We start from the raw sequence: 25,196 nt of genomic DNA on the forward strand, positions 1-25,196 counted from the left end.
AAGCCAGAGTCCTGCATGTATGCATAACCTCCACGGACACAGTGAATAGCACTAATCTGATGTTTCTGATGCGCTCTGTGCACAGTTTATGTTAAGGGGATGCAGTCTCCATTAATGCTGATTGTTTTAAGAACTCCGTCACTAAGAAGCAGTGCCTGCGTTTTCTATTATTGCGTACCCAAGTGGAGACCACCCCCCCCCGACCCCAGGCGACACCCGGGTGGAATAATGACTCGTCGTGACAATGTGTTATGGGATTAAAGTTGGCCACAACTTTATTAAACTTTAAGACCTTGGCTTAGGCATTGGGCATTTATCCCTCCCAGTCCCCAGCCGGGGATCTGGGGCACATCAGGGTTATCCAATCTGTCTGGGGATTGGGCTGGCTCTGGAAGACGTATGTTTAAGCAGAGAGCCCACCCCCTATTTCACCACAACACAGGGGAGTGCACTGACAACCTTTCAGTGTATGGCCAGTGACTTTCCCTTCCCTGTTCCTTTAACAGGGAACCCTGGGATCGCCACCGCAGGGGTGTGTGTGTGTGCTTCATGCCCCCTCCCCCTATTTAGGGAAGGTAGATTAAAGGATTCCACCCAAGGCCTATAACCACCAAAGTTCTGCCGTTTTGCTACGGGGAAGACAAAGCATGCCAATGCAGGGAAAATTCCTTCCCAGTCCTTTAACAGCAACCATCATAAGACCGCAGCAGCGCCCACATACCTGTAAAGAAGTAGTAAACCTGCAATAAAAGGCCTAAACGAGGGGGGGGGTATGGTGGGTGAAGCTCTGGAGCCGACTGAGAGCTCCCAGGTAGGCTCCACCCCCTTTATGCTTAAAGAGCGGACCCTACCCTTACTTGGTCCACTCCCCTGCTCCACCTCCCCAGTCGTGATTGGTTATTTGAGCTGAGGTTTGGTGGGAACCTCAAGGTTTTCGACTTGGGGAGGTGGTTCAGGTGAGCTCTGCCAGGAGTCATGTAGGATGGGGGGTGCTGTGCGCGGGCACGCAAAGGGCACCCTCCGTTTGATGTGGAGAGCGGTCATTCTCATCCTTCCCCATCCTTTCAAGTGTCGTCTTTCAGATTGCAAACATGATGCAGAGGTTGTCTTGCTTGCTGCTGATCTTCTGTAAGCCACGCTGGGAACCTTCTCGGCAGGGTTAAAATCCTTTAAATAGAAAAATGGGATGTGAACGTATCTAAATAGCTAATCTCCTGGGTCAGGAATCCCCTTCCAGTTGTTGGACTCCTCCAACTCCCATCATCCCCAATCATTGGCCAAGCTGGTTAGGTGTTTTTTTTAGTATACTTTATTCATTACTTTACCACATAATATAAAGGGTTAATAATTTGCATTTTTGAGCAAAGACAAAAATTTTACATAGCATGCAACATTACATAATTATATTTAATAAAGACATATGTTAAAATACATCTGGAACTTTATACCTTTTCTAGCCAAAAGAATACCCCTAATTTGTCACAACTTCACAATTATTAGAAGGTGAGCTAAAATGTGCATGTTCGGTATGGTTCGCAAATATGATTTACTTGATTAGCTGTTAGTGTTGCATTAGCTTTTCTAAACAGCTCTGTCTGAATATGATTAATCAGGCAAGCAATTCCTAATCAGAGTATTATCACGTGGGGTCTTTTCTTTTTATTAAGACAATTTGCTTTTTACAAACTAAGAGTTTTATTATGGTAAAACAGGGTAAAACTGTTTAAACCAATAAATAAAACATATAGACAAAAGATCAAAGTGGATGTAGTTTTCCAATTATTTTAAACTTTGGGGAAATTACATTTGAATGCTCAGCTGGAGATGTCTTATTAAAGTTCCATTTCTCACGGTCACCTGCTGTCTGTTATGTCTAGGATAGCCCAGTCTCTTATGTGTTTCATTATCTTTCAGCTGTGTAGCACTTAATTGTTGCCATCTAGTAAACTGTGCTTATGTTCTCTTCAGCTATTATGCATAATAGTGTGCTAGCAAAATGCCTTTTGTCTGAAGAGTGTTTTGTAATCCTTCATTTGTTGGCAGGCACTGCACCATCCCACGTAGTTTATTATCATTCTCATTTTACATATCAGTATCTGATACTTTTTGAATTATGGTGCTGGAGGAGGCTCTTGAGAGTCCCATGGACTGCAAGAAGATCAAACCTATCTATTCTGAAGGAAATCAGCCCTGAGTGCTCACTGGAAGGACAGATCCTGAAGCTGAGGCTCCAATACTTTGGCCACCTCATGAGAAGAGAAGACTCCCTGGAAAAGACCCTTTTGTTGGGAAAGATGGAGGGCACTAGGAGAAGGGGACGACAGAGGATGAGATGGTTGGACAGTGTTCTCGAAGCTACGAACATGAGTTTGACCAAACTGCGGGAGGCAGTGGAAGACAGGAGTGCCTGGCATGCTATGGTCTATGGGGTCACAAAGAGTCGGACACGACTAAACAACAACAACATCTGATACTAGGAGGAAAGGTCTCTTTCAAAGCGCCACATCTCTTACTGCCAGTTTGCTGGTTCTCTCAATCTAAGGCCAATTTTTAAGCTACGGTATTTTATATGAATGTCATGATATTAGTTACTTGAAAATTCTTTTTCAAGAATTTACATTGTTATACTGATATAATTCATTCATGAGAACCGGGCACTTTGACCAAGGGAAGTAAACCAAGGCAACTGCCTGTGTTTCATCCAAACCCACAAAGAGTCTGGGCCAGATTCCAGAGTTGCCCTGATTATGCAGTGACCACTAGGCAACCCAACTCAGCTCTTCACTGCTCTCCTGTCTCTTAAAACAGCTCAGTTAATCAAAACCTTTTCCGTGCTCTTCATCAGCTTGCTAATGGCTCTGCTACCTCCAGCAGCTGAGCCAAAGTTTCTCTGCAGGCTTGGCGCCACTTCCATTTCTACTGGACCACAGTGACCTGTTTATTGTGAGGCTTGGAGCAATTCTGCTCCCCTCACCATCCTGCAGATGATTAAAAAACTACGCAAGCTCTATCCAGTCCAGTTTCGCCCCCAACAGCTTCCCACTTTGCAAATTCCTAAAGCTGCTGTAAGGAGTTCGACATTGCATCTACTTCCGTGGTTCCCAACATGGGGGGCAATTTGATTTTTTTGATTTTTAAGGGGGGCAAATCGAGAATGAGTTATTAACAGTGAATGGCCTTTTAGGCTTCCTCCACATGAATAGGACTTCACTTTCTAAATAATAAGAATTATATGTCACGGGGAGGGGGGGGTATCAGGATTTTAGAGATGCTTAGGTGGGGCATGGCCAAAAAAAAGGTTGGGAACCACTGATCTACTTGCTACGGAGCTTTTCCCATCCTAACCTGCTTGCTTTCTTGGTAGAAATAAAAACAAAATGCATGCCTGGCTCCCAAACGTTAGCTTTTCTTCTAAAAATCGGACTAGGCTGTGTGTGTGCATGCACATGTCTCTTAATTTTACACTTATCTGTACTTTCCTATAGCCTTTTGGTATTACTGTGTGAGTGTAATATATGAAAGCACCTGATGCCTCTGAATACCAGCTGCTGGGAATCATGAGCAGGAAAGTGATATTGTGCTTGTGTTCTGCTTTTGGGTTTCCTACAGGTATCTGTGTGACCACTGTGAGAATGGGATGCTTCACTATATGGGCCTGTAGCTTGATATAGAAGGGCTCTTCTCATGTCCTTATGATGTATGTGCTTTAGGCTGCAATCCTATACACACTTACTTGGGAATAATAATAATAATAATAATAATAATAATAATAATAATAATAATGTTATTGTATGTACTCCACCCATCGGGCTGGGTTGCCCCGGCCACTCTGGGCGGTTGAACAATGTGGCTTCTGAGTGAGGATTGGACCTCCCGTTTCACATACTGCCATTTAAATATGTTATATCGCTTGCTTTCCACATAGTAACATACGGCGTTTGCTTAATGAGCATGGGTCCAGCTGAGATCCAATTGCAATATGTACTGTGGAGGGGCAGGAGATTTTGGAAGTACTAGAGATCTCGTCAACTATTCGACTTCTTGCTCGTCCAAGTTTCCATTCCCAAGCGCTGGAATCTCCTTCTCCGGTAGTAACCCGTACTCATTTAGGAACACCTCCACATCCACAGCAAAAAACTCCTCACTGAACTGTTCGGTTACACTAATGAAATTGCTGACGAGCTCCCCACCTCTGTACACGAGAAGTGTTGGGAGAACGTCGGTGGAGAAACGGTCTCCAGCCCCTGTGTTGGAAGCCTTGATCTTGCAGAATTTCACTGTGGAGTACTCGGCAGCAAGGCACGACAGGCTGCTGTTGAGTGCCTCGCAGCCCTTGATGCCATCTTCATAGATGTGGACAATGACTGTGGTGGTTTTTCGCTCCTTCTCGACAGCTTCCAGGAACTGTTCCCCATTCTGCAGCTCCGAAAGGTAGCCATATTTCGGCCCAAAGCTCAGTCGCTGGTGCATGTCCTGCATACAACGCTTGCGATACGTCCGTAGGCAGCTTTCGTCTTCCATGTCTTCATTAATTAGCTCGTACTCTTGCACGCTCATCTGGAAACATATGGAAGAATAAGTGGAATTATTATGGAACAGGTAAAAGGTTAAAGGACCCCTCGACGGTTAAGTCCAGTCAAAGGCGACTATGGGGTTGCAACACTCATCTCTCTTTCAGGACGAGGGAGCCGGCATTTGTCCACAGACAGCTTTCTGGATCATGGGGCCAGCAGGACTAAACAGCTTCTGGTGCAACAGAACACCATGACGGAAACCAGAGTGCACGGAAATGCTGTTTATCTTCCCACCGCGGTGGTACCTATTTACCTACTTGCACTGTTGTGCTTTCAAACTGCTAGGTTGGCAGGAGCTGGGACAGAGCAATGGGAGCTCACCCCATTGTGCGGATTCAAACCGCCGACCTTCTGATCAGTAAGCACAAGAGGCTCAGTGGTTTAGACCACAGTACCACCTGTGTCCCTTATTATGGAATACAGTGGTTTACTCAACAAACATCGCTCCATGGAACCTCATGGAACAAGAGGAGAAAACTTTAAGAATAGGAGTGGAGCACTTGGGTACCATTTCTTGAACTTTCAATTATATTTTCTTTAAGTTGTATCTATGGTCATCCTCTTGGTGTGGATGAAACTTCCCTCCTGATGCAAACAGCGGCTTTCAAAGGGGGGGGCACTTCTATTGCATCCTGCTCTCATAACCAAGAATACTGTTGAATGCTAACGCAACAGTCCTAAACCCCACTTACCAGTGAATTCAATAGGATTTACAACTAAGTAGGCATGGTTATGATTTTGCTGTAAATAAGCACATCAATAAAGGAAGTTGGGCAGGCAAATAAATACAGAACCCTTAGGGCACACAGATGGATAAATTGCCAAAGCCATGTTTGCAAATGTGGATAGATATTTTTTGCAACTCTTGTTGAGTTATGGCAGTATGAATACCCTCGAGGAAGCAATTTGTTTTCTCTTGAGTGACATTAATGCCGATGTAACACACAAAGCAGCTTTTCCCCCTCTCTCTAGTAGCAAAATCAGAAAGAGAGAACTAGATTAAATTGCTATAAACTGCTGTGGAGGTACAGAGATTGGCTTCTTAGGTATTCCTGACATGATGTAGGGTTCAGAATTTTAAACTCTTGCATTGCTGTATCGATCTGTTGCAGTATGTATTTGTCTTGGCCTTTGCCTAAAACAATAAAATAGAGTGGATTGAACATATGAGGAAGTCTATATGAACCTGCTTGTTTTTCCAACATGGGTTAGTTTTGTGAATACTTCAGCACAGTAAGACTACATACACACAATTTAAAGCACTATGACACCACTCTAAGCAGTCATGGCTTCCCCCAAAGAATTCTGGGAACCGACGATGCTGAGAGGCTTTACAAGACCCCTATTTCCTCCTAGAGCAGGCACGTCCAACAGGTAGATCATGATCTGCCGGTAGGTCACTGGCCACCTGTGGTATATCACTGGCTCCTCCCCCCCAAGAAGCTCAACAACTTTGGCTCCCCTAAAAAATGCTCAACATTTTAGCCCTTCATCTCCCAAAAAGAGGGCTTTCCTCCCACCTCAGAAAACCTCAACAACCTTGACCTGAACCCCTAAAAATGGGCCTTCCTCCTCCCTAAAAAAAGCTTAACAACTTTGACCTGAACCCCCCAAAAGGGGGTAGATCACTGCCAGTTTTTAACTCTGAGTAGATCGCAGTCTCTTCGGAGTTGGCCACCCTTGTCCTAGAGCTACAACTCTCAGAGTTCTCTGTGGAGAGGAATGGATTGTTAAGCCACTCTGGAAATTGTAGCTGTGGGAGGGGCTCTGACACTCCTCCCAGCCTGGTCATGTTGTGCGGATGCCTGATGATCGTCTTCCAAAGCAACTACTCTATTCCGAACTTAAAAATGGAAAGCGTAATGCTGGTGGTCAACAAAAAAGGTTTAAAGACTCTCTCAAGGCAAATCTTAAAAATGTAGTAGCAACACTGACAACTGGGAAACACTGGCCTGCGAGCACTCCAATCGGAGAACAGCCTTTACCAAGGGTGTCATGGGCTTGCAAGATGCTCGAACTCAGGACAAAAGGGAGAAATGTGCTAAGAGGAAGGCACGCTTGGCAAACCCTCACCGTGATCAACTCCCGGCCGGAAACCTATGTCCCCACTTTGGAAGGATGTGTGGATCCAGAATTGGCCTCCACAGTCACTTACAGACCCACTGTTAAAACCGTGTTTATGGAAGGAAATCTTACTCGGCTACGAGTGATCGCCAAAGAGAATGCAAGGGGGAATCCTTACTGGACCAGAGTTTTCTCTTTTGTGGAGGATCTTTGTGTGTGTATAACAGCACCCCCACCCATGCAGGTGGTGGCATGGCTGCTCAGTGCACTGATGGCATTTTTCTGATTCTCCACCCCATTGAATCGCTTCCATTGTGTATCTCCGCCCCACTCTCTTACCTTGCGACTGAATCGCTCCCTGGTGTCTTTATCATCTCTACTTTGAGAGCGATAGGGTGAAGACATCTGCCTGATGAGAATCTCTTTCTTGCTTACAGGAAGGGCATTCCTGTCTTTACTTTCCAATTTAAACTTTCTCCAGTCGTTGATCACCCCTTTAGGCCCTAGGAGAAGAAAAAGTGGTTGTTATTTCGTATTCTTTCTTTTACGGGTTTGCCAGCTGCCTCGACGTTCAGAACAATGAGTCAAGGGCTGGAGCTCACTAAAGGCAATAATGCAAAATGCGCAATGCTATCTATCTATCTATCTATCTATCTATCTATCTATCTATCTATGCTGGCTTGGCCACGCGTTGCTATGGCTTAGTCTGTTAAATGGACCCTTGGAGTCCCCGTTCAGACTCCCCTCACCTTCAGAGTCCCCCTTCATTTTGTTGAAATGTATTACGCGTGTTCTGTTTACACAGGGTCATCCCTGTGACTCCCCCCCCCCGTCCCGACCCATGAGCTGTCCCATCCCCTCCACCCCCACCCCGGCTCATCCGTGTAGTTATCCCCACCCTGTCCCGACCCATGAGGTATGCCACCCCTCCTCTCCCACTCCTGGCTTATCCCTGTGGCTGGGCATACCCCGTCCTGACCCATGACCTATCCCGCCCCCTCCTCCCATCCCCCACCTCCACTTGGCCCAGTCTGGAAAGCCAAGCCGAGATGCTGTGGAGAGGGAAGCTTTCCTAGCTGCAGTTTTTCAACATCTCCTGTGCTCCCAGCATGCATTTGAGGGTGATTTGTGAGTTCTGGAACATGGGGTTTTTACGTGGCCCAGGTGTGACATCTGCCTACGCAACCTTTATATGGTCACTCTCATATTCGCTTTGGATGTTGTTTCAAAATTTGAACGTAAGCGGTCAAGCGGTTTCGGAGCAAAGTGGACACCCACCCACATGCCCAGTTTACATACACATATGCTGAAAAGCAAAACCCAGTATAAACAACATTTGCAAATGCATTTAATGCAGTGCAACTGCTTCAAATATATGGTACAGTAGAACAATTGTTGAGTGGAAAAAATGCACAACCATCCATCTATCATAATATAACTTTAACATTCTTTTCTTTTCAAGTAAGATTTTCAGTAGTCTGAAAGAAGCCAGAAAGGAAAAGCTATCATGACAACCCTTTGATGACAAAGCTCTGTGGATGTCCTATAAAGACTTCTTATTGTATTTCCGGCAGTGGCAGTTGTGGCCTGGCACAATGGGAGCTAGGAGGGGTAGGGAGGCTCTGCCACACCACTGCCGGAGGCGTCTTCTGTCTCAGTTGGTCGCTAAGACTTCAGGGACTTCCCGCCTTGGTTTTTAATTTAAAGTGCCCAATAAGGACTGTTCTAAAGGGGTGTTGGAGACAGACCTGAGGGAGCCTGTCTCTACTTGGGTCATATATTTCAGCTGCATGGTCAGAAACGGTTGTCCCACCTGCCCAGCACTCTCGTTGCATTCTCCGAGGGAAAGTGGGCAGTGCTTGCACAACCTTGCTGTGGAATTGCTCGGTTCCTGTATTCAGGGCCAGAGAGGAATTTGCCTACAGACAGATTGGGCTTTTGTCTACTTCATAGCAATTGTCACAACGTCTGGCAGAAAAGGCATTGGGTTGGGTCGTTAGTCAAAACTGGAAACGAAGGTTTAGTGTACTATGGTAAAGGGCTCCTGGAGGAAAGTTTTGTCGAAAGATCTAGGCTAACGGCCTACCTGCATCTGTAATCAATAAAAAGTTGTGGCTGTTTCAATTCCAAATGGTTTTCCTGTCATTGCTACCTTCATGATCCTGAACCCTGGTGACCCCGGGATCACTGCTTCTGGGCCTGGAAACTCCGAGAGAACAATGGCTATTATACAGGAAGGTTCTAATGTGGAAGCAACCTTAGTAGAAAAGGGATCTACTATGGACTAGCTACCAGAGTCTGGCTGTGTTTGATGGTTCAGTGTGAAGCCTGTTGGATATATGTGTGAGAGAATTTGTCTCCCTCCTCACCTTCCCACCATTCCAGTATGTGAACATGAAAGCCCTAAGTATCTCAGCTCCTTCACAGGTGGAAAACTGTGAGGAAAGAATGGAGATGGAAGAACACGGGGAGTTCCATCCTCAGGAATGAAAGAAGACAGATCCACATACCTGCCAATTTCCTGCCGGAAAAATAAGGGATCAGCAGACCGGAAGTAGCGCTGCCGCCATTTTGGAACTGGGTGGAGCATGCTCAGAAGCGACTTTCGATGCTGCTCTGCCCAGTTCCAAAATGGCCGCCGTGCAGGAAGTCACGCGGTGGCCATTTTGGAACTGGGCAGAGCAGCATCGACAGTCACTTCTGAGCATGCTCCGCCCAGTTCCAAAATGGCCGCCACGCCAGAAATCGCTTCTGCGCATGTCCAGAGACTCCAAACATGCGCAGAAGGAGCCTCCCCTGGCCAGTAAGTAAACCGGGAAAAAACAAAAAAATCCGTTTTTACAGCTTGGAACAGCTGGAAAAACGGGGGTTTCCCGGGGAATACGGGAGACTTGGCAGCTATGCAGATCCAACTCAGCTTCCACATGACTGTGAAACATCAGAAGGAGAAGACTTGGCATACCTTTTGTTTGAGCCAAACACTCCATCCCCAAGCTCCTTGGCAATACAGGGAGATTGAGATTGCTCAGACCCCATCCTATCCTGAGTCAATTGCAGGGGCGGGGGAGGGGAATAATTTTGGCTTGGGCCAAGTGCTGTGAAGGATGTGCTTTGAATAAACCAAACTACAGTGGTACCTTGGTTTTCAAACGTAATCCGTTCCGGAAGACGGTTTGAGTTCTGAAACGTTCAAAAACTGAAAACTCAGTAGCTGACAGCTAGGCCTCAGGATCTTGCACTCAGCAGAAGCCACGTGGCATGTTTGACTTCCGAGGTGTGTTCGAAAACCAAAGCATTTACTTCCAGGTTTACTACGTTCGAAAACTGAAATGTTCGTCAATGGAGATGTTCGAAAAACAAGGTACCAGCAGGCGAAGAATTAAGTCATTCTGCTGTGGAGATATTCCACATAAAGGTGACTTCCACTTGCAGAATATAGTAAACTTTCTGACTCCGCTAATCTACAATTGATAAAGTCCTTCTCTTCCTCTGTCGAGTTCCTCATTGACGGGCCTTGGGCACTGGATGTTTAGCAATAGTTGGAATGATAGGCCAACTTTCTTTGGATTTACCTCATTCACATGTAGAGTGATGTCTACCAGTGTCCCTTACAATTTCCCAAAGCCTGAATACTTACTTAATAATGGGTCGTAATCCATACAATATATTTTTGTTGCTGTTACTATGGATACATAGTACAAGAGATACATAAGAGACATTAGCCCACAAGTAACAAGGCTTTCTTACCTGTATGTATAGCTTCTGGTGCTTCAAGTTCCTCTTCCAAACTAAGCTCTTTTTGCCCTTCCATTGCCATGATTGGATTGGCAGACACTAATAGGATCAAGGAAGAAAACAGTAAACACACGGGCAGATGAGCTACATGCTTTCAGAGTCTGCTAACATGCACTTTTATGTTGCTACAGCTTTATAATTATTGCTCTCCTTATGAAATCATAATGAATGTCTCCTAATAACATCTCATAAAGTAAAAAAAAGAACACAATATCCAGGTCTTTAAAGGGGTTATTAAAAGGAAGTCTAGACTAGAAGCTTGCTACAGACTATGTAGAATGTGATTAAAGAACACAGCGTTCTCTATGTGATGCGCCGTCGTTTACTACAGATATTCCATGCTTTTTTGATCTATTATTATATATACACACTTGTCAACTTGCCATCCAGGGAAGAAGGAAGTTAAGTTTGGACAAAGTCACACCCAGCCTGGGAGTTAAATATGTATTTGTCTACATTTTTCTTCACTGAAAGTTGTTTGGAGACCTTTGGGTGACAAGCAACTGATAAGTTCAACAAACAAACAAACAAACAATGTATTGATGCATTTCAATCATGAGTTGACCACATATGATGTAAACACCTCCAGGAACCACAGCTTTCCATGGTTTTTTTTATAGAAATGTTTGGATGTCCCACAAACATTGCATTCAGCCCACAGTGACAAAGTAGGGGACCTGTCCTTTTCCATGCCAGTACTCAAACCTTTTATCTGTTGCCTTGTAGGAGGTCTTTGGGAGAAGTAAAGGCTAAGGAGTAAACTCTACAAAAATCCGGACTGGAGACCCTGGACTTCCGCTTGGCAGCCATTCCGGACGGACGAGGGAATTCTCGCTCCAAGATTCCCTAGCGCTTTGAAGGACGGGGGACATCGCATGAGCGCCGTGGACCCCCAAAGAAACCTCAGATCAGGTGTTCTGAGGACATGGGATTCGGTGGGAAAGACTCTTCTTACTTGAAGAAACACTGGGCTGAAGCTAGACAGTACACAGCAGCGATAGCCAAACATGGCGACCTTCAGGTGTTGTTTGACTACCACTCCCATCAGCCCCAGCCAGCATGGCCAATGCTCTGGGATGGCCAATGGCATTTGGGAATTGTGGTCCAGCAATGTCTGGAGGCATATGGCTGCTACTAGCCCAGGCATAGACAAACTTGGCCCTCCAGATGTTTTGGGACTACAACTCCCATCATCCCCAGTTAACAGGACCAGTGGTCAGGGATGATGGGAGTTGTAGTCCCAAAACATCTGGAGGACTGAGTTTGCCTATGCCTGTACTAGCCTATATCTCTGTCCAAGATCTCCAGATTTACCATTTCCGAGGGTTTTTTAAACTGGATTTTCTGCAGGATAATATGGGGAAATAATATGGGGCTTTATACTTTATCATTTATACTTTAAACTGCATCTTTTTCTTACAGAGAAAACACTTAGATGTTGACAAACACACACACTCCCCTCATGGGAAAGTACATGAAATTTATAGCACATGCATCTTACAGCAGCATTTTCCCTCCTTTGACAATGACCGTTCCCCACATAAAGGGGAGGTGCATTTTGCGCAGTCGCGTACAGCCCCTTGGGATCCCTGAGGCAGCCCTGGAAGTTTGGAAGCTGGCACTGCCTCCCTGGGGCTGGATACTGGTGTTCTCCGCCCACTCAGTTAGCCGTCCAATCCAGCTCAGGGAGGTGTGCCGGGGGGATTGGCCAGGTAGGAACAGGTAGCCTTACCTTGCACACGGTGGAAGTAGAGCCATTCTTGGGAAGCAGCTGGCAGATTCAGAGCTTTCCCACCCTCCACTCCCTAAATTAATGCTTGCATTACAGGTTATTTCCTTCCACAGGCACGCAGGCACTGCTACGACAAGGCTGCTGTTGAAGGGCTGGAAAGGAATTTCCCTGCATTGGCAGGTTTCGCCTTTCCCGTAGCAATTTGTCACAACTTGGCGGATGCAGGCCTTGGGCGGAATCCTTTAGTCATTTACATAAATGGGCAGGGCATGGGGGCGGTGACCCCCCGCCCCCATTGCGGCGGCGATAACAGGGTTCCTGTAAATGGGGCAAAAGGGGGGGCATTGACCATACGCATAGGCCGTCATTGCCCTCCCCCTCCAGCGGCTGCAATCAAGGGGGGCGGGCTATCTGCTTGAACATATGTTCTCCAGAGTTAGGCCAACCCCCACACATGCTGGACAACCCTGAAAATCACCCCACCCCCGGCTGGGGGCTGGGAGGGATATACGCTCAATGCCTGAGCCAAGGTCTCCCTACATCTGAACTCTTAATCAAGTTGTGGCCAATTTTAATCCCATCAAACGTGGTCTTGTGTCATTATTCCGCTCGGGGGCTGCCCCCGAGGGTAATAGTCTGCATGCATATACAGCAAAATGCTTACATATATGATTGTTATATGTGGCCATCTACACTTGCACTGAAATATCATGGGGAAAATCTCTCCCCCCCCCAATATATTTTTACACAAGAAGACATGGCCTCCAACATTTCTCCGATGAAAATAGGGACGTCTTAAGGGAAAGCAGGACATTCCGGGATCAAATCAGAAACTGGGATGGCTTTTGTAAATCTGGGTCTGTCTCTGGAAAACCCGAACACCTGGAGGGTCTGTGACACATTCACCCCAAACCATTTATATATTTTTTTATCCGTGGTTGCTATATTTAGGCTATTCACTCAGCCTAAATATAGGGAACTGAGAACCAGCTTAATCACCCTAAAAGCACATAAGACAGTGATAACTGTAAGATCACCATCTATTTTCCAACTGTTGAGGTCTAGATCTTGCAAAAAATAAATAAATAATTGCATTCAACTTTATTCCTGCCCACCTAGCAGTTCGAAAGCACGTCAAAGTGCAAGTAGATAAATAGGTACCGCTCCAGCGGGAAGGTAAACGGTGTTTCTGTGTGCTGCTCTGGTTCGCCAGAAGCGGCTTTGTCATGCTGGCCACATGACCCGGAAGCTGTCTGCAGACAAACGCCGGCTCCCTCGGCCAATAACGCAAGATGAGCGCCGCAACCCCAGAGTCGTCCGCGACTGGACCTAACGGTCAGGGGTACCTTTACCTTTTTTTATTCCAGCACACTTTGCACCAATTCCCTATTTTGGGTTGCATGGCTCATGTTAGCTGTTACAAATACAAAATGTCTCTCCATACTGAAAACCGTGTGTTGTTCTGTACTGGCCTGTTATCTCGGAAACCACTGCAAGATGTGTTGGCATAAAAAACCCATACCAGATTAAAAGAGGTCACATGATGGGAAGAAGATAAGTCAACCTGGGCTGGCTGACGCACAACACTGTCAGCTTCACTTTAGTTCACTGGGGTTGATGAGAGGGTTAGTGGATTTACTCAATCTATCCTCTTTAGCAGTTCCTTCTTTGGAATGATGGAAACATTTTAAATGCACCCAGGTCAAAATTTCACTCAAAATTAAAAGTTATGTGAACTTGGCCAACAAAGTTGAAAGTGATTATTTTGCCATTAGTGGCAGCAAGAACAACAACATCGAACCTCTGTTTTCTGCAGTTTGGCAATATTAACCAGCTTCTTATCCCAGTTACCATTGTCTCTCTCCCACCATTTTAACATGTCAGGAAAATAGGTGCCCTATTAATTTAGTTTAGTGTTGTTTAAACTTGTCAGAGCTTTTGGAAACATATCAACAAATAGCAAGTTTAATGGGTAATGGTATAAGCTCTTCGATGAAAGAAATTCTAAGTCTCATTCTAAGACTATTTATGTATGCAACCACAGCTGCACGAATGTTATTGGCCCAGAGATGGAAAGAAGATAAAGTCCCTACCAGAGAAGAATGGCAGATCAAACTGATGGATTATGACAAAATGGCTAAAACGATCGGAAGAATCAGAAACCTGGAAGATTTTAATAAGGAATGGGGAAAATATATAACTTATCTTAAAAACCGTTGTAAATAGTTAAAACCATTAGTAGGACTGGAATAACACTTGTACTTTAATGGTGAATTTTGGACACAATGGAGAAGTAAAAGATTTGGATTATTATAAAAGATGCAGGAGGAAATCATTAACAATAGGACCCACAAAGGGAAGGAAGGAAGTCCAAGAGATTCTTTGGAATCCTGTTTCTATGTTGTAAAATTTTAATGTGAAAAACTAAGAACTGTAAGAACTTACAACATATGACCAGTTGGGATGTCAATGCAGGCCAACTCTCAGCTTACACAATTGCAAACTGACCCAGCTAATATTTCATGTGAACTGAGTGCGTACTCAGAACAAATCCCAGAATCCTCAGCAACATGCCAAGGATTCTGCTGGAGATTTTCAGGGTTGGCGTGATAGAATGCTTCACATGTGCAAGCGGCGAAATCCAGAAAAATACTTCCGGGTTTGCCACTTTCGCAACCCGAAGTTTACGTTACTCGAGAGTAACGTAACCCAAGGGTCTACTGTACTGGAGAACGGCACTGCAAAATTTGGAGAAGTGGGAATATGGGAGGATGCCTGTATTTCAGTTCACATATTGTTTCAGAAAATGGGAATCAGGCAGGTTTGTTTTTAAATGCGAACTGAGTTGAATTCCGCCCCTGCCCCCCGCAAAAAAATCCCTAGGCTAAATGCAGATATTCCATAAGTGGAATTCGACTCACACAAAGGCAGTTCCCAGTATTGATTCTCTGCTCCCTCTGCCAACCCGAGTACCCACAAAAACTGCTCTAGAGAATCAGGGCACCTTCCAAAACAGCATAGGAGTTGATATGAAGGGGTGCAGTAGAGGGAAGTCGGATAGAAAGTGGTAGGCAATTTTCACTTATTAGCGGAAGCTCTTATGCAGGCATCCCCAAACTGCGGCCCTCCAGATGTTTCGGCCTACAACTCCCATGATCCCTAGCTAACAGGATCAGTTGTTCGGAGAAGATGGGAATTGTAGTCCAAAACATCTGGAGGGCCGAAGTTTGGGGATGCCTCCCCTTTGGATCAAGCACCATGGTGTTTACAGAAGGATACTGCTGGTTCCATCCCTTGGGCCTCTTTCAGACTTAATGATAAACCATGATTTTATCATTATGAGGATGCACCTAGCCCCGTATGCTTGCCCTCACTTCTGGCATATCTGGGTGGAGGATATTTAAAGGTTTGAAGAACCACCAGAAGGCCCTCGGCGCTGGATCTCAGAGTCTGGGCTGAACAATGGGGGTGGAGATGCTCCTTCAGGTGAATTCCATGCCAATTCCATGCATTAGGAAAGGAATAGGAAATGAAACGGCTGATAAAACCATTATACAAATCTATGGTGTGGCCACATTTGGAATACTATGTATAGTTTTGGTTGCCTTACCTCAGAGAGGATATTGTAGAGTTGGGATGGGGGGGGGAGGTTCAGGAAAGGACCATCAAAATGTTCAATGGGATGGAGTGACTCACCTGTGCAGAACGGCTGTAGCATTTGGCACCTTTTTGGTTTACAGAAAAGGCAAATAATATGTAACATGACAGAAGTTTATGAAAGAATGCATGGCACGGAGAAAGTGCATAGAGAAAAGTTTTTCTCCCTCTCTCATAACACGTGGACATCCAACGAATGTGGGAAGATACGGGACAGATAAAAGAAATTACTTCTTCGCACAGTACATAATTGAACTATGGAACTTGGTCCCACAAGAGGCAGTGATGGCCAACAATTTGGATGCCTTAAAAAGTGGATTAGGCACATTCATGGACAAGCCTATCAATGGCTACTACCTCTACTGTCAAAGGGAATATATATCCAGTTATGGTTGCTGGGAACGTCAGGTTGGCAGAGTGCTGTTGCGCTCATGCAAGCTTCTCACTGGCATCTGCTTGGCCACAGTGACAACAGGATATTGGCCTAGGGGTGTGCCGTTGGCCTGATCCAGGATGCTTGTCTTGCATTCTAATAATAATAATAGTAATAGTAATAGTAATAATAATAATAATAATAATAATAATAATAATAATAATAATAATTTATTTATACCCTGCCCATCTGGCCGGGTTCCCCCAGCCACTCTGGGCAGCTTCCAACAAAATATTAAAATACAGAAATCCATCAAACATTAAAAGCTTCCCTAAACAGGGCTGCCTTGAGATGCCTTCTTACGTTCAATCAACCACTGTTTAGCATCATGTACAAACCTAGTATACCTGAAGGAGCGTCTCCAGCCCCATCGTTCAGCCCAGACACTGAAGTTCAGCTCCGAGGGCCTTCTGGCGGTTCCCTCCCTGTGGGAAGTGAGGTTACAGGGAACCAGGCAGAGGACCTTCTCGGTGGTGGCACCCACCCGGTGGAACGCCCTCCCATCAGATGTCAAGGAAATAAACAACTATCTGACTTTTAGAAGACATCTGAAGGCAGCCCTGTTTAGGGAAGTTTTGAATGTCTGATGTTTTATTGTGTTTTTAATATTCTGTTGGGAGCCGCTCAGAGTGGCTAGGGAAACAACCCAGTCAGATGGGCGGGGTACAAATAATAATAAATAACAATAACAACAACAACAACAGCTGCTAAACACTGGGTTGGCATCTATCTGGTATCCGCTGCCAACCTGTTCGGACATTGTCAGTTCTGGGCCCCTGAGCATATATGTGAAATTAAGACATTTTTGCCCCAACATCCATCACTTCACTCCTGTTCACACTGAGCCACATTCACCATTTTACCACCCATTCACTCGGTTTGGAAAGGTCCTTTTGAAGCTCTTCACAATCTGTTTTGGCTTTAACAGCCACGACTTATTTAGTATCATCAGCAAATGTGGCCATCTCACTGCCCACTCCTAACTATCAGAGTTTCCCAAACTTGGATCTCCAGCTATTTTTGGACTACAACTCCCATCATCCCTAGCTAGCAGGATCAGTGGTCAGGGATGATGGGAACTGCAGTCCCCAAACAGCTGAAGGCCCAAGTTTGGGAAACCCTGCTCTAGATCAGGGGTCCCCAGACTACGGCCCCCGGGCCGGATGCGGCCCAATTGGCCTCCCAATCCAGCCCGCGACGACCCCCGCCGCCCGCTGCCACCGCCCGCTCTTACAGCGCCCAGCGCGGCGGCGATCTTCCAAATCGGCCAAAAAGCACCGAAAATCCTTTGTGCGCATGCGTATGGGCCTCTCCCGACCCAGAAGAGGTCATTTCCGGTGCACTTCTGGGTCGGGGGAGGCCCATATGCATGCGCACAAGCGATTTTTCCGACCGGGAAGCGCGCCAGTGCGCCAGTAAGTGTGTGTGCGCATGCGCACGGGCGCGCACTCCCCCGCCCAAAGCCCGGTAAGTCTGGGGACCCCTGCTCTAGATCATTTGTGAAGAAGTTAAAACTTTCAGGTCCAAATACCGCTCTTTGGGGGACTCTACTTTCTACATCCCTCTATCAGGAGAACTGCCCATTTATTCCTCCTCTCTGCTTCCTGCTTCTTTACCAGTTCCTGATCCACAGGAGAACCTCTCCTTTTATCCCATGACTGCTAAACTTACTCAGGAGCCTTACCCTGTCAAAAGCTTTTTCAAAGTCTAAGTACACTATGTCAACCTCTATCTATTGTTGTTGTCGATGGCATCTGTCTGTCTCAGGAGACGATGGAAGAGTAAAGTCAAACCATTGGAGAGTTACAGCACCTGCTGTGGCTGTAGAGACCGACATGGGAGAGACATGTTTTATGGCAGGTAGGGCAGATGAAGGCGTCCAGATTTGCTTGTTGAAACTACTAAAGAACCTTAATAAGCATGTAAGACAGGATTTGCCCTTGCAGAAGCCAGGCTGCTTCTGCTTCAGCAAGGTGTGTTCTTCTGTCTGCTTAACTATTTTATCTTTAACAATAATTTTCCCAGGACAGGAGCGAAAGCTTCTAATCTGCTCCTTGTGATGATACCCGAAGAGAGGATGGGAGGGAGCAGAAACACAGGAGGCCTGATGCAAAGACACATGGCAATTAACTATTATTAACCTGCTACTTTTTACAGTAAGCTTCAATTTTTATAAATGCCTCCAAATGTCAGTTAAATAAGCATTATCAGCATCACACCTCCACTAAATATTAGGAGACTTGATACATTTCGCTGTGTATAAATAAGTTCTCTTTGACATTAAAACAGATTGAAACATAGTGTTCTGTTTGTCTACTTATGTGCAGGAAAATGGCATGGAGATGTTAAGGTAAATATACATAAAATATATTCCTCTGCATTTAAATCTATCAAAACTTTTTCTGAGACAAATCTTTGGCTTTTGATTATTCTTTAATAATCTGTTAAAAATGGACAGCACCCTATTTCCCCTTGAATTATGCAAAACCTTATCGTTATAAACTCATTTGGTTGAAAATCATGAAAAAAACATAGAACCTTTTATTTTACAGCGAAACAACTTTTTTTAATATGAGATCACTAATATCATTCATTCTTAGTTAAGCTTTTCTGGCCCAAAATAAAAATAAAAAAGTTGCATGCTATAGGACCAATTTTACTGTTGAATAATAAAAAAGACAAAAAGATGAGAGCATAAGAAAAAGTAATATGTAAAAGAAAGAAAATAAGTAAATAATAAAAAGCAAAGAAGAATTAAAACAGACTTTAAAAGCCATGCAGTATCATAAAAAAATGAATAACAGATCATAATAACCATTGGAATCCAGAATATATCTCTTAATTCCTCACTTTTGTGATTCTATGCCTTTTAAAATCTGTGTTAGTATTTTTCCTCTCAATTTCTTTCCCCCCCTTTTTGCAGTTTTCCTTTTGTTTTCTCTTGTGATTTTATGTATCAGCAAGGATGGAACAAGCGTACTCACATTACGCCAGATCCAAAGCTACGCTGCTGCTATGCCTGCAGACCAGCCACTGAATCCTATGTGTGCCCAGCCTGCAAAGCGGGAGGGGAAACAAACATAAAATAAGTATTATATTTAAAAAAATATATGAATGGTTGAAAAACAACAGCTAAACACGCTCCTGGCATCTTCAATACTCACCAAGCAGGGACTGTGTGGTCAGTGCAACCCATAGAGGGTGGTAATCAATGTATTGACAATGGTTGTGGCATGCTCCCAGCACATCCTCACACATCCCATCAAATGTGCTCTCCCAGTCCATCAGCCCCAGTAGCCCAGACAGCAAAACTCCCAGTGCTTCCAGTACCTAGACATCCCTGAGAACTCTACAGGCAGGGTATCATATCTCCTTATGTTCCCCTCCATCGGCAGTTTTGGCATACTCATGAAGTGGGAAGGAAGGAGAAGATGGATACACGTAGCTCCTTGGACAGAATTCAACAACCATCTAAAGGTAAAAAGGTAAAGGACCCCTGGACAGTTAATCCAATCAAAGGTGACTATGGGGTTGTGGCACTCATCTTGCTTTCAGGCCGAGGGAGCCGGTGTTCATCCACAGACAGCTTTCCAGGTCATGCGGCCAGCAGGACTAAACCGCTTCTTGGGCAACGGGACACCGTGACGGAAACCAGAGCACACAGAAACGCCGATCGCGTTCCCGCCACAGCGGTACCAATTTATCTACTTGCACTGGTGTGCTTTCAAACTGCTAGGTTGGCAAGAGCTGGGACAGAACAATGGGAGCTCACTCCGTCGCAGGGATTCGAACCAACATTTTCCAAATGAAAATAGAGACATCCTATTTAATAATAATGAGGGACCCAGGTGGCGCTGTGGGTTAAACCACTGAGCCTAGGGCTTGCTGATCAGAAGGTTGGCGGTTCGAATCCCTGTGACGGGGTGAGCTCCCGTTGCTTGGTCCCAGCTCCTGCCAACCTAGCAGTTCGAAAGCACGTCAAAATGCAAGTACTGTAGATAAATAGGAACCGCTACAGCAGGAAGGTAAACGGCGTTTCCATGTGCTGCTCTGGTTTGCCAGAAGCGGCTTTGTCATGCTAGCCACATGACCTGGAAGCTATACGCCGGCTCCCTCGGCCAATAATGCGAGATGAGCGCGCAACCCCAGAGTTGGTCACGACTGGACCTAATGGTGAGGGGTCCCTTTACCTTTACCTTTTCATTTAATAATGATAATAATAATAATAATACCCCACCCATCTGACCGAGTTGCCCCAGCCACTCTGGGCAGCTTCCAACATATATATAAAAATAATGAAACATTAAACATTTTTTTTAGATGTCTTCTAAAGGTCGCATAGTTACTTGTCTGCTCAGCTCAGGGGTCACCTGACTCCATACCCTCCAAGATTTCTCTGATGAAAATAGGGATACCCTATAGGAAAAGCGGGACATTCCTGGATCAAATCAGAAACTGGCGTGGCTTCTGTAAATCCCAGGACTTTCCCTTGAAAATTGGGACACTTGGAGGGTCTGCAATGCCTCATGATGGTGGTCTGGGCTCCAGAATCTTGGATGTAATAAAAAGATGGATGGTACAAACAGCCACTGTTTGCATCTGTGAAATGCTGAAGGGAATGCATGTGGCAAAATGAGTGATGGGGGGCAGATATGGGGGTGATATCCTGGGCCAACTCATTGTCCCACAGCCTCAGTGTTTTTGCAAGCTTTGCAAGGGAGGAGACCAGCCAAGCGTGCTCCCTCCTTAATGCACTTGTTCCTTACTGGTCCTTAAGCTGTTGTCCTTGAAGGAAGAGCAGAACTGCACCCTCAGTGAGCAACACAGATTTCTTTCTTATTGTTTTTATCCAAGATGAGCCGTCCGGGTGTTCCACTTACAAAGAAAGGTGTGGTTTCTCTGCCTCCCCCTCCCTTGCTCTGGTTTATGTTTATTTTTAAAAGCTGAGGGTTAAAAAAAGTAAAACGAGTCAATTAATATTTAAAACTGCTTTGGGCTTTCACCACTGAATGGAAAACCACGGGACTTAAATTCTCCGCTCAAGGACATTTGTTTCCTTTCTAATTAATTCTAAATTTAATCCTGCTTTCTAAATTTAGTCTCGAGAAAGACACAAGAATAGCCCCAGAGGGCATGGGTTAAATTAGGTCTTACGGAATCACCTGATAATGCAGTTTTGAACATCTTGTGGGTGGGGAGGTAAAGGAGTTAGTTAAAATTCCAAGATGGCTTAAAAAACAACAACAGCATTAGGTAATTCTTCGACAGAAAAGTAGGGTGCCTAATTATCTTACGTTGATAAGTAGGGAATGTTGTTGTTTAGTTGTATAGTTGTGTCCGACTCTTCGTGACCCCATGGACCAGAGCACACCAGACACTCCTGTCTTCCACTGCTTCCCGCAGTTTGGTCAAACTCATGTTGATAGTGAATGCCATCTTAATATTTTCTGAATTCATTTTAATAATGGTTTTTATATACCACAGTCAGTGGCTCACATGCTTCTGACTTGCACTCTTTATAAAGATTTGAGGAGTGAGGTTATTACCCCTCTATTATTGTCCATGTTGGGTCACGCAACCATTGCTACTGTGTCATTTCTCTTAGCAGATCAAGATGATCGGGGGGGGGGGGGGGCAATTAGAATAAGATCTATGATTGGATTATTGATGTAACCTCCCAAAATGTATTTTCCGTAGTTAAGTTTTTACCTCTATCTTCAGTACATTCTATTTTATTTTATTGCTATGGCTAGTGGCCGATGCAAATAATTAAAAAGAAAACATTGGGGTTATTCCAGGATCTGTAAATGTAGATCCCAAAGGCAATTTCTAGGAGCCACACATTTTGTATTTGGGATTTTGAACACCTACAATCCTTTGCATCTGATACCAAATGAGAAAGAGAAGTTCCCATTTTTTTAAATTTTTGCCAAAGTTCCCGAGTTATTCTCCAAAGAGACAACCGGTGGATTTTCAAACCTGAGTCATGTTCTCTTTTTAGATGATGGTAATCTACTCTCTGCTGTATTGGATCGCAAGCAACTCGGGTCATTTCGCTGGAAGACAGATACAAAAATTCTCAGAGTTGAAAGTGGTCTTAGATATCATTGTCAATGTTTGCACACTCCTCCCATCCCTGTTGTATGTTTTTGTGAAGCTTTAAAACCTACAAATCCAGCTTGTGCGGAAAAGACAGTGGAACAGGAGAAACACACTGGGAAATGCTTGTAGCATACAGTCTTATATATGTTACAGTGAATACACAGTATACGATTTATCATAGTTTTATGCTCTCAAATGTTTGCAAGGACATTCTTGTAATCAATAAACTCTTTGCTGTTTCACCAATTTTGTTCAGATTTTATTTTGAGGGCCTCTGACCCACTTCTAACATCAAACAAATGCTGTCAATACCTGACAAACTTTGTCCAGTGGATAGTGTCAGTCATAACTGTTGCGTGTCGAGGTACCAAGATATCCCCCCAATAACTCACACATCACACAATATTTAAGTTTGAGGTTTTTGGCATTAATTTTGGCCACAGCTTTATTTAAATAAAACTGAATGTGAGTGGTTGCTTAGGCATTGGTTCTTGCCATCTGTCCCCCGCCTGGGACAGATCTGACTCCCACTAGCCTAGTAGGGGAGCCAGTAGGTGAGCACCGTCTGGGAGAGATCAGGGTAGGGGCCCAAGGCTTTGACGTCATCCCTCCAATGCTCCCCGAGGCTCATGCCCTGGCCCCTAACGGGGATAAATGGACAAACATGTAGAGCCCCAGGATTCCTTTAACGGAATACCCCTAAAGGCAGCAGCAACCATGAGGGGCAGGCCCAGCCAAAATCCCTACCCCTCCACCAATTAATTTGAACCAATGCCTAACCGCCAACCTTACAAATTGTGACTTATTGCAGCGTAGTAGGCAAAAACCACCTGGCACCAGCCAATCGGCCAAGTGGCAAAATTCCTACCAGGCCCCTGATCCAAAACAGGCGACCCCATGACAGGCGCAGCAAGGTCAAGCGAGAACACCTAAAATAAGGGGAGGGCGGGCAGGAGATTCGATGCAAGCAGCAAAAGTGGGAAGAAAGCCGCTCGCTAAGCATATATAGGGTAAGGCTGTCAATCAATCATTTGCTACATGCTAAATTCCCCAGCAACAGCTCAACCCACCAATCAACCACGTGGCCATCCAAAACTGACCCGCCTCTCCAACCCTGAGATATCTTGTTAACCCTTCCGCAACCCATGTTCTACTTTAAGGGTAGAACCTGCTTTAACATCCACAACGTGCACCAAATTTTTGTCTGGGAATTTTGATATCCGGCAAATCTCAGACAACTACTGACATCTACATCTCTCTGGATGCAAATTCCAAAAGCAAAACACACACACACACAAAACACAAAACTGAATAGGAGATTAAAGGCTTTATAATTAGCGAGAAGCAAAGATATGAATCCCATGCACTTAAATTCTAGGGTGAAGCTGTCATTGACCTAACTGGGGCAGAATCAGGTTCCTCGTCTGAGGCAAGTTCTTTAATTACTGTGCATAGCAGAGGCCCATCTGCTGCCTTTGGTGGCTGTTGCTTGTGGTTTTGTAACACTCCAAGAAATGTAGCAGCGCCGACCTAACAAACCAGGCCACAGGAAACAAAGATTTTTGGAAATAAAAGCATATCAGACTTTTATAATTGCAACGTAATTTTATATCAGTGCCTCAGCGGATCAACAAATTTCAGCAGTGATCAGTACCTGATTCTGCCCCATTCTGGAGAAGTTATTTGATTCTATTTATTTATTGAATTTATATACTGCCCTATTGATCCTCAAGCGTAAACTTCCAGGAGGTGCCAGAGGCTGCAGTGGGAAGGGGAGGGGGGGGACAAGGAAGACCACATTTTTATGGACCCTATTCCGTCGGTGAGAATCTAGGAGACTGGGGTTCGAATCCCCATTTATCCATGACACTCACTGCGTTCCTTTTGGCCACTCTCAGTCTCCCAGCCTGAATCTAGTGCTTTTTTCTGGGGGGGATGCAAAGGTACACATACCTCTAAACATTTTGGGAATCTTTGTACTTTTGTCCGTTTACTGTATTTCTTCCTCCCGATTTGAACTATAAAAGGATGGTTTTCTCGAGTCAAAATGAGAGTACCCCTAAACATCTTTTTAGAAAGAAAAAACAGCACTGCCTAAATCTATTCACAGGGTGGCTGTGAGTATATAATGGGGGGGGGAACCAGGAGGAAATGTGAAATATGCATGTAATAGTAAATTGAATGGGAAACATGTTTAGTGATCCATTTCATACTAACCAGGTGGAGCTAAGGAAGAACCTTATACATGGGTAGGCAAACTAAGGCCCGGGGGCCGGATGCGGCCCAATCACCTTCCAAATCCGGCCCGTGGACAGTCCGGGAATCAGCGTGTTTTTACATGGGTATAATGTGTCTTTTATTTAAAATGCATCTCTGGGTTATTTGTGGGGCCTGCCTGGTGTTTTTACATGAGTAGAATATGTGCTTTTATTTAAAATGCATCTCGTTAAAAGATTTTGGGAAATGATATATAATGAACTGAAAAAGATTTTTAAATATACCTTTCCCAAAAAACCAGAGGCATTTTTGTTAGGAATTATGGGAGAGGAGATTGTGAAAGAAGATCAAGTACTGTTTATGTATGCGACAACCGCGGCTAGGACATTGTTGGTCCAAAAATGGAAAACTCAGGAATTACCAACGATTGACGAGTGGCAGATGAAAATGATAGAATATGCAGACTTAGCAAGACTGACTTGCAAGATACGAAACCAGGGATAGACAAAGTTCCGAAAAGACTGGAGTAAATTTGTTGACTATATGGAGAAAAATTGTAGAAGTTTAAAAACACTTGCAGGATTGAAATAAATCCTACGATCTGATTAAAGTAAGGATAATA

General features: G+C 44.7%; 1 protein-coding gene across 6 annotated transcripts in view; it reads right to left on the reverse strand.

Annotated features, from left to right (window-relative positions):
• Positions 1-3,261: 3,261 nt before the first annotated feature.
• The window catches only part of PDC (phosducin), a 100,961-nt gene continuing 79,026 nt past the window's right edge, over positions 3,262-25,196 (reverse strand). For 4 of the 6 annotated variants that reach the window (XM_060276665.1, XM_035123987.2, XM_060276664.1 and 1 more), the window contains 4 exons: positions 17,940-19,310; positions 10,386-10,472; positions 6,978-7,141; positions 3,262-4,557 (listed from right to left, as the gene is read on the reverse strand). In XM_060276665.1, the coding sequence (XP_060132648.1) occupies positions 4,030-4,557; positions 6,978-7,141; positions 10,386-10,455 (762 nt within the window). In that variant the 5' untranslated portion in view covers positions 10,456-10,472; positions 17,940-19,310 and the 3' untranslated portion in view covers positions 3,262-4,029. The remainder of the gene's footprint in view (positions 4,558-6,977; positions 7,142-10,385; positions 10,473-17,939; positions 19,311-25,196) is intronic. The other 2 variants (XM_060276663.1, XM_060276662.1) reach the window with 2 other exon arrangements.

The sequence above is a fragment of the Zootoca vivipara genome, chromosome 7, assembly GCF_963506605.1.
Source record: "Zootoca vivipara chromosome 7, rZooViv1.1, whole genome shotgun sequence".
NCBI lineage: Eukaryota > Metazoa > Chordata > Lepidosauria > Squamata > Lacertidae > Zootoca > Zootoca vivipara.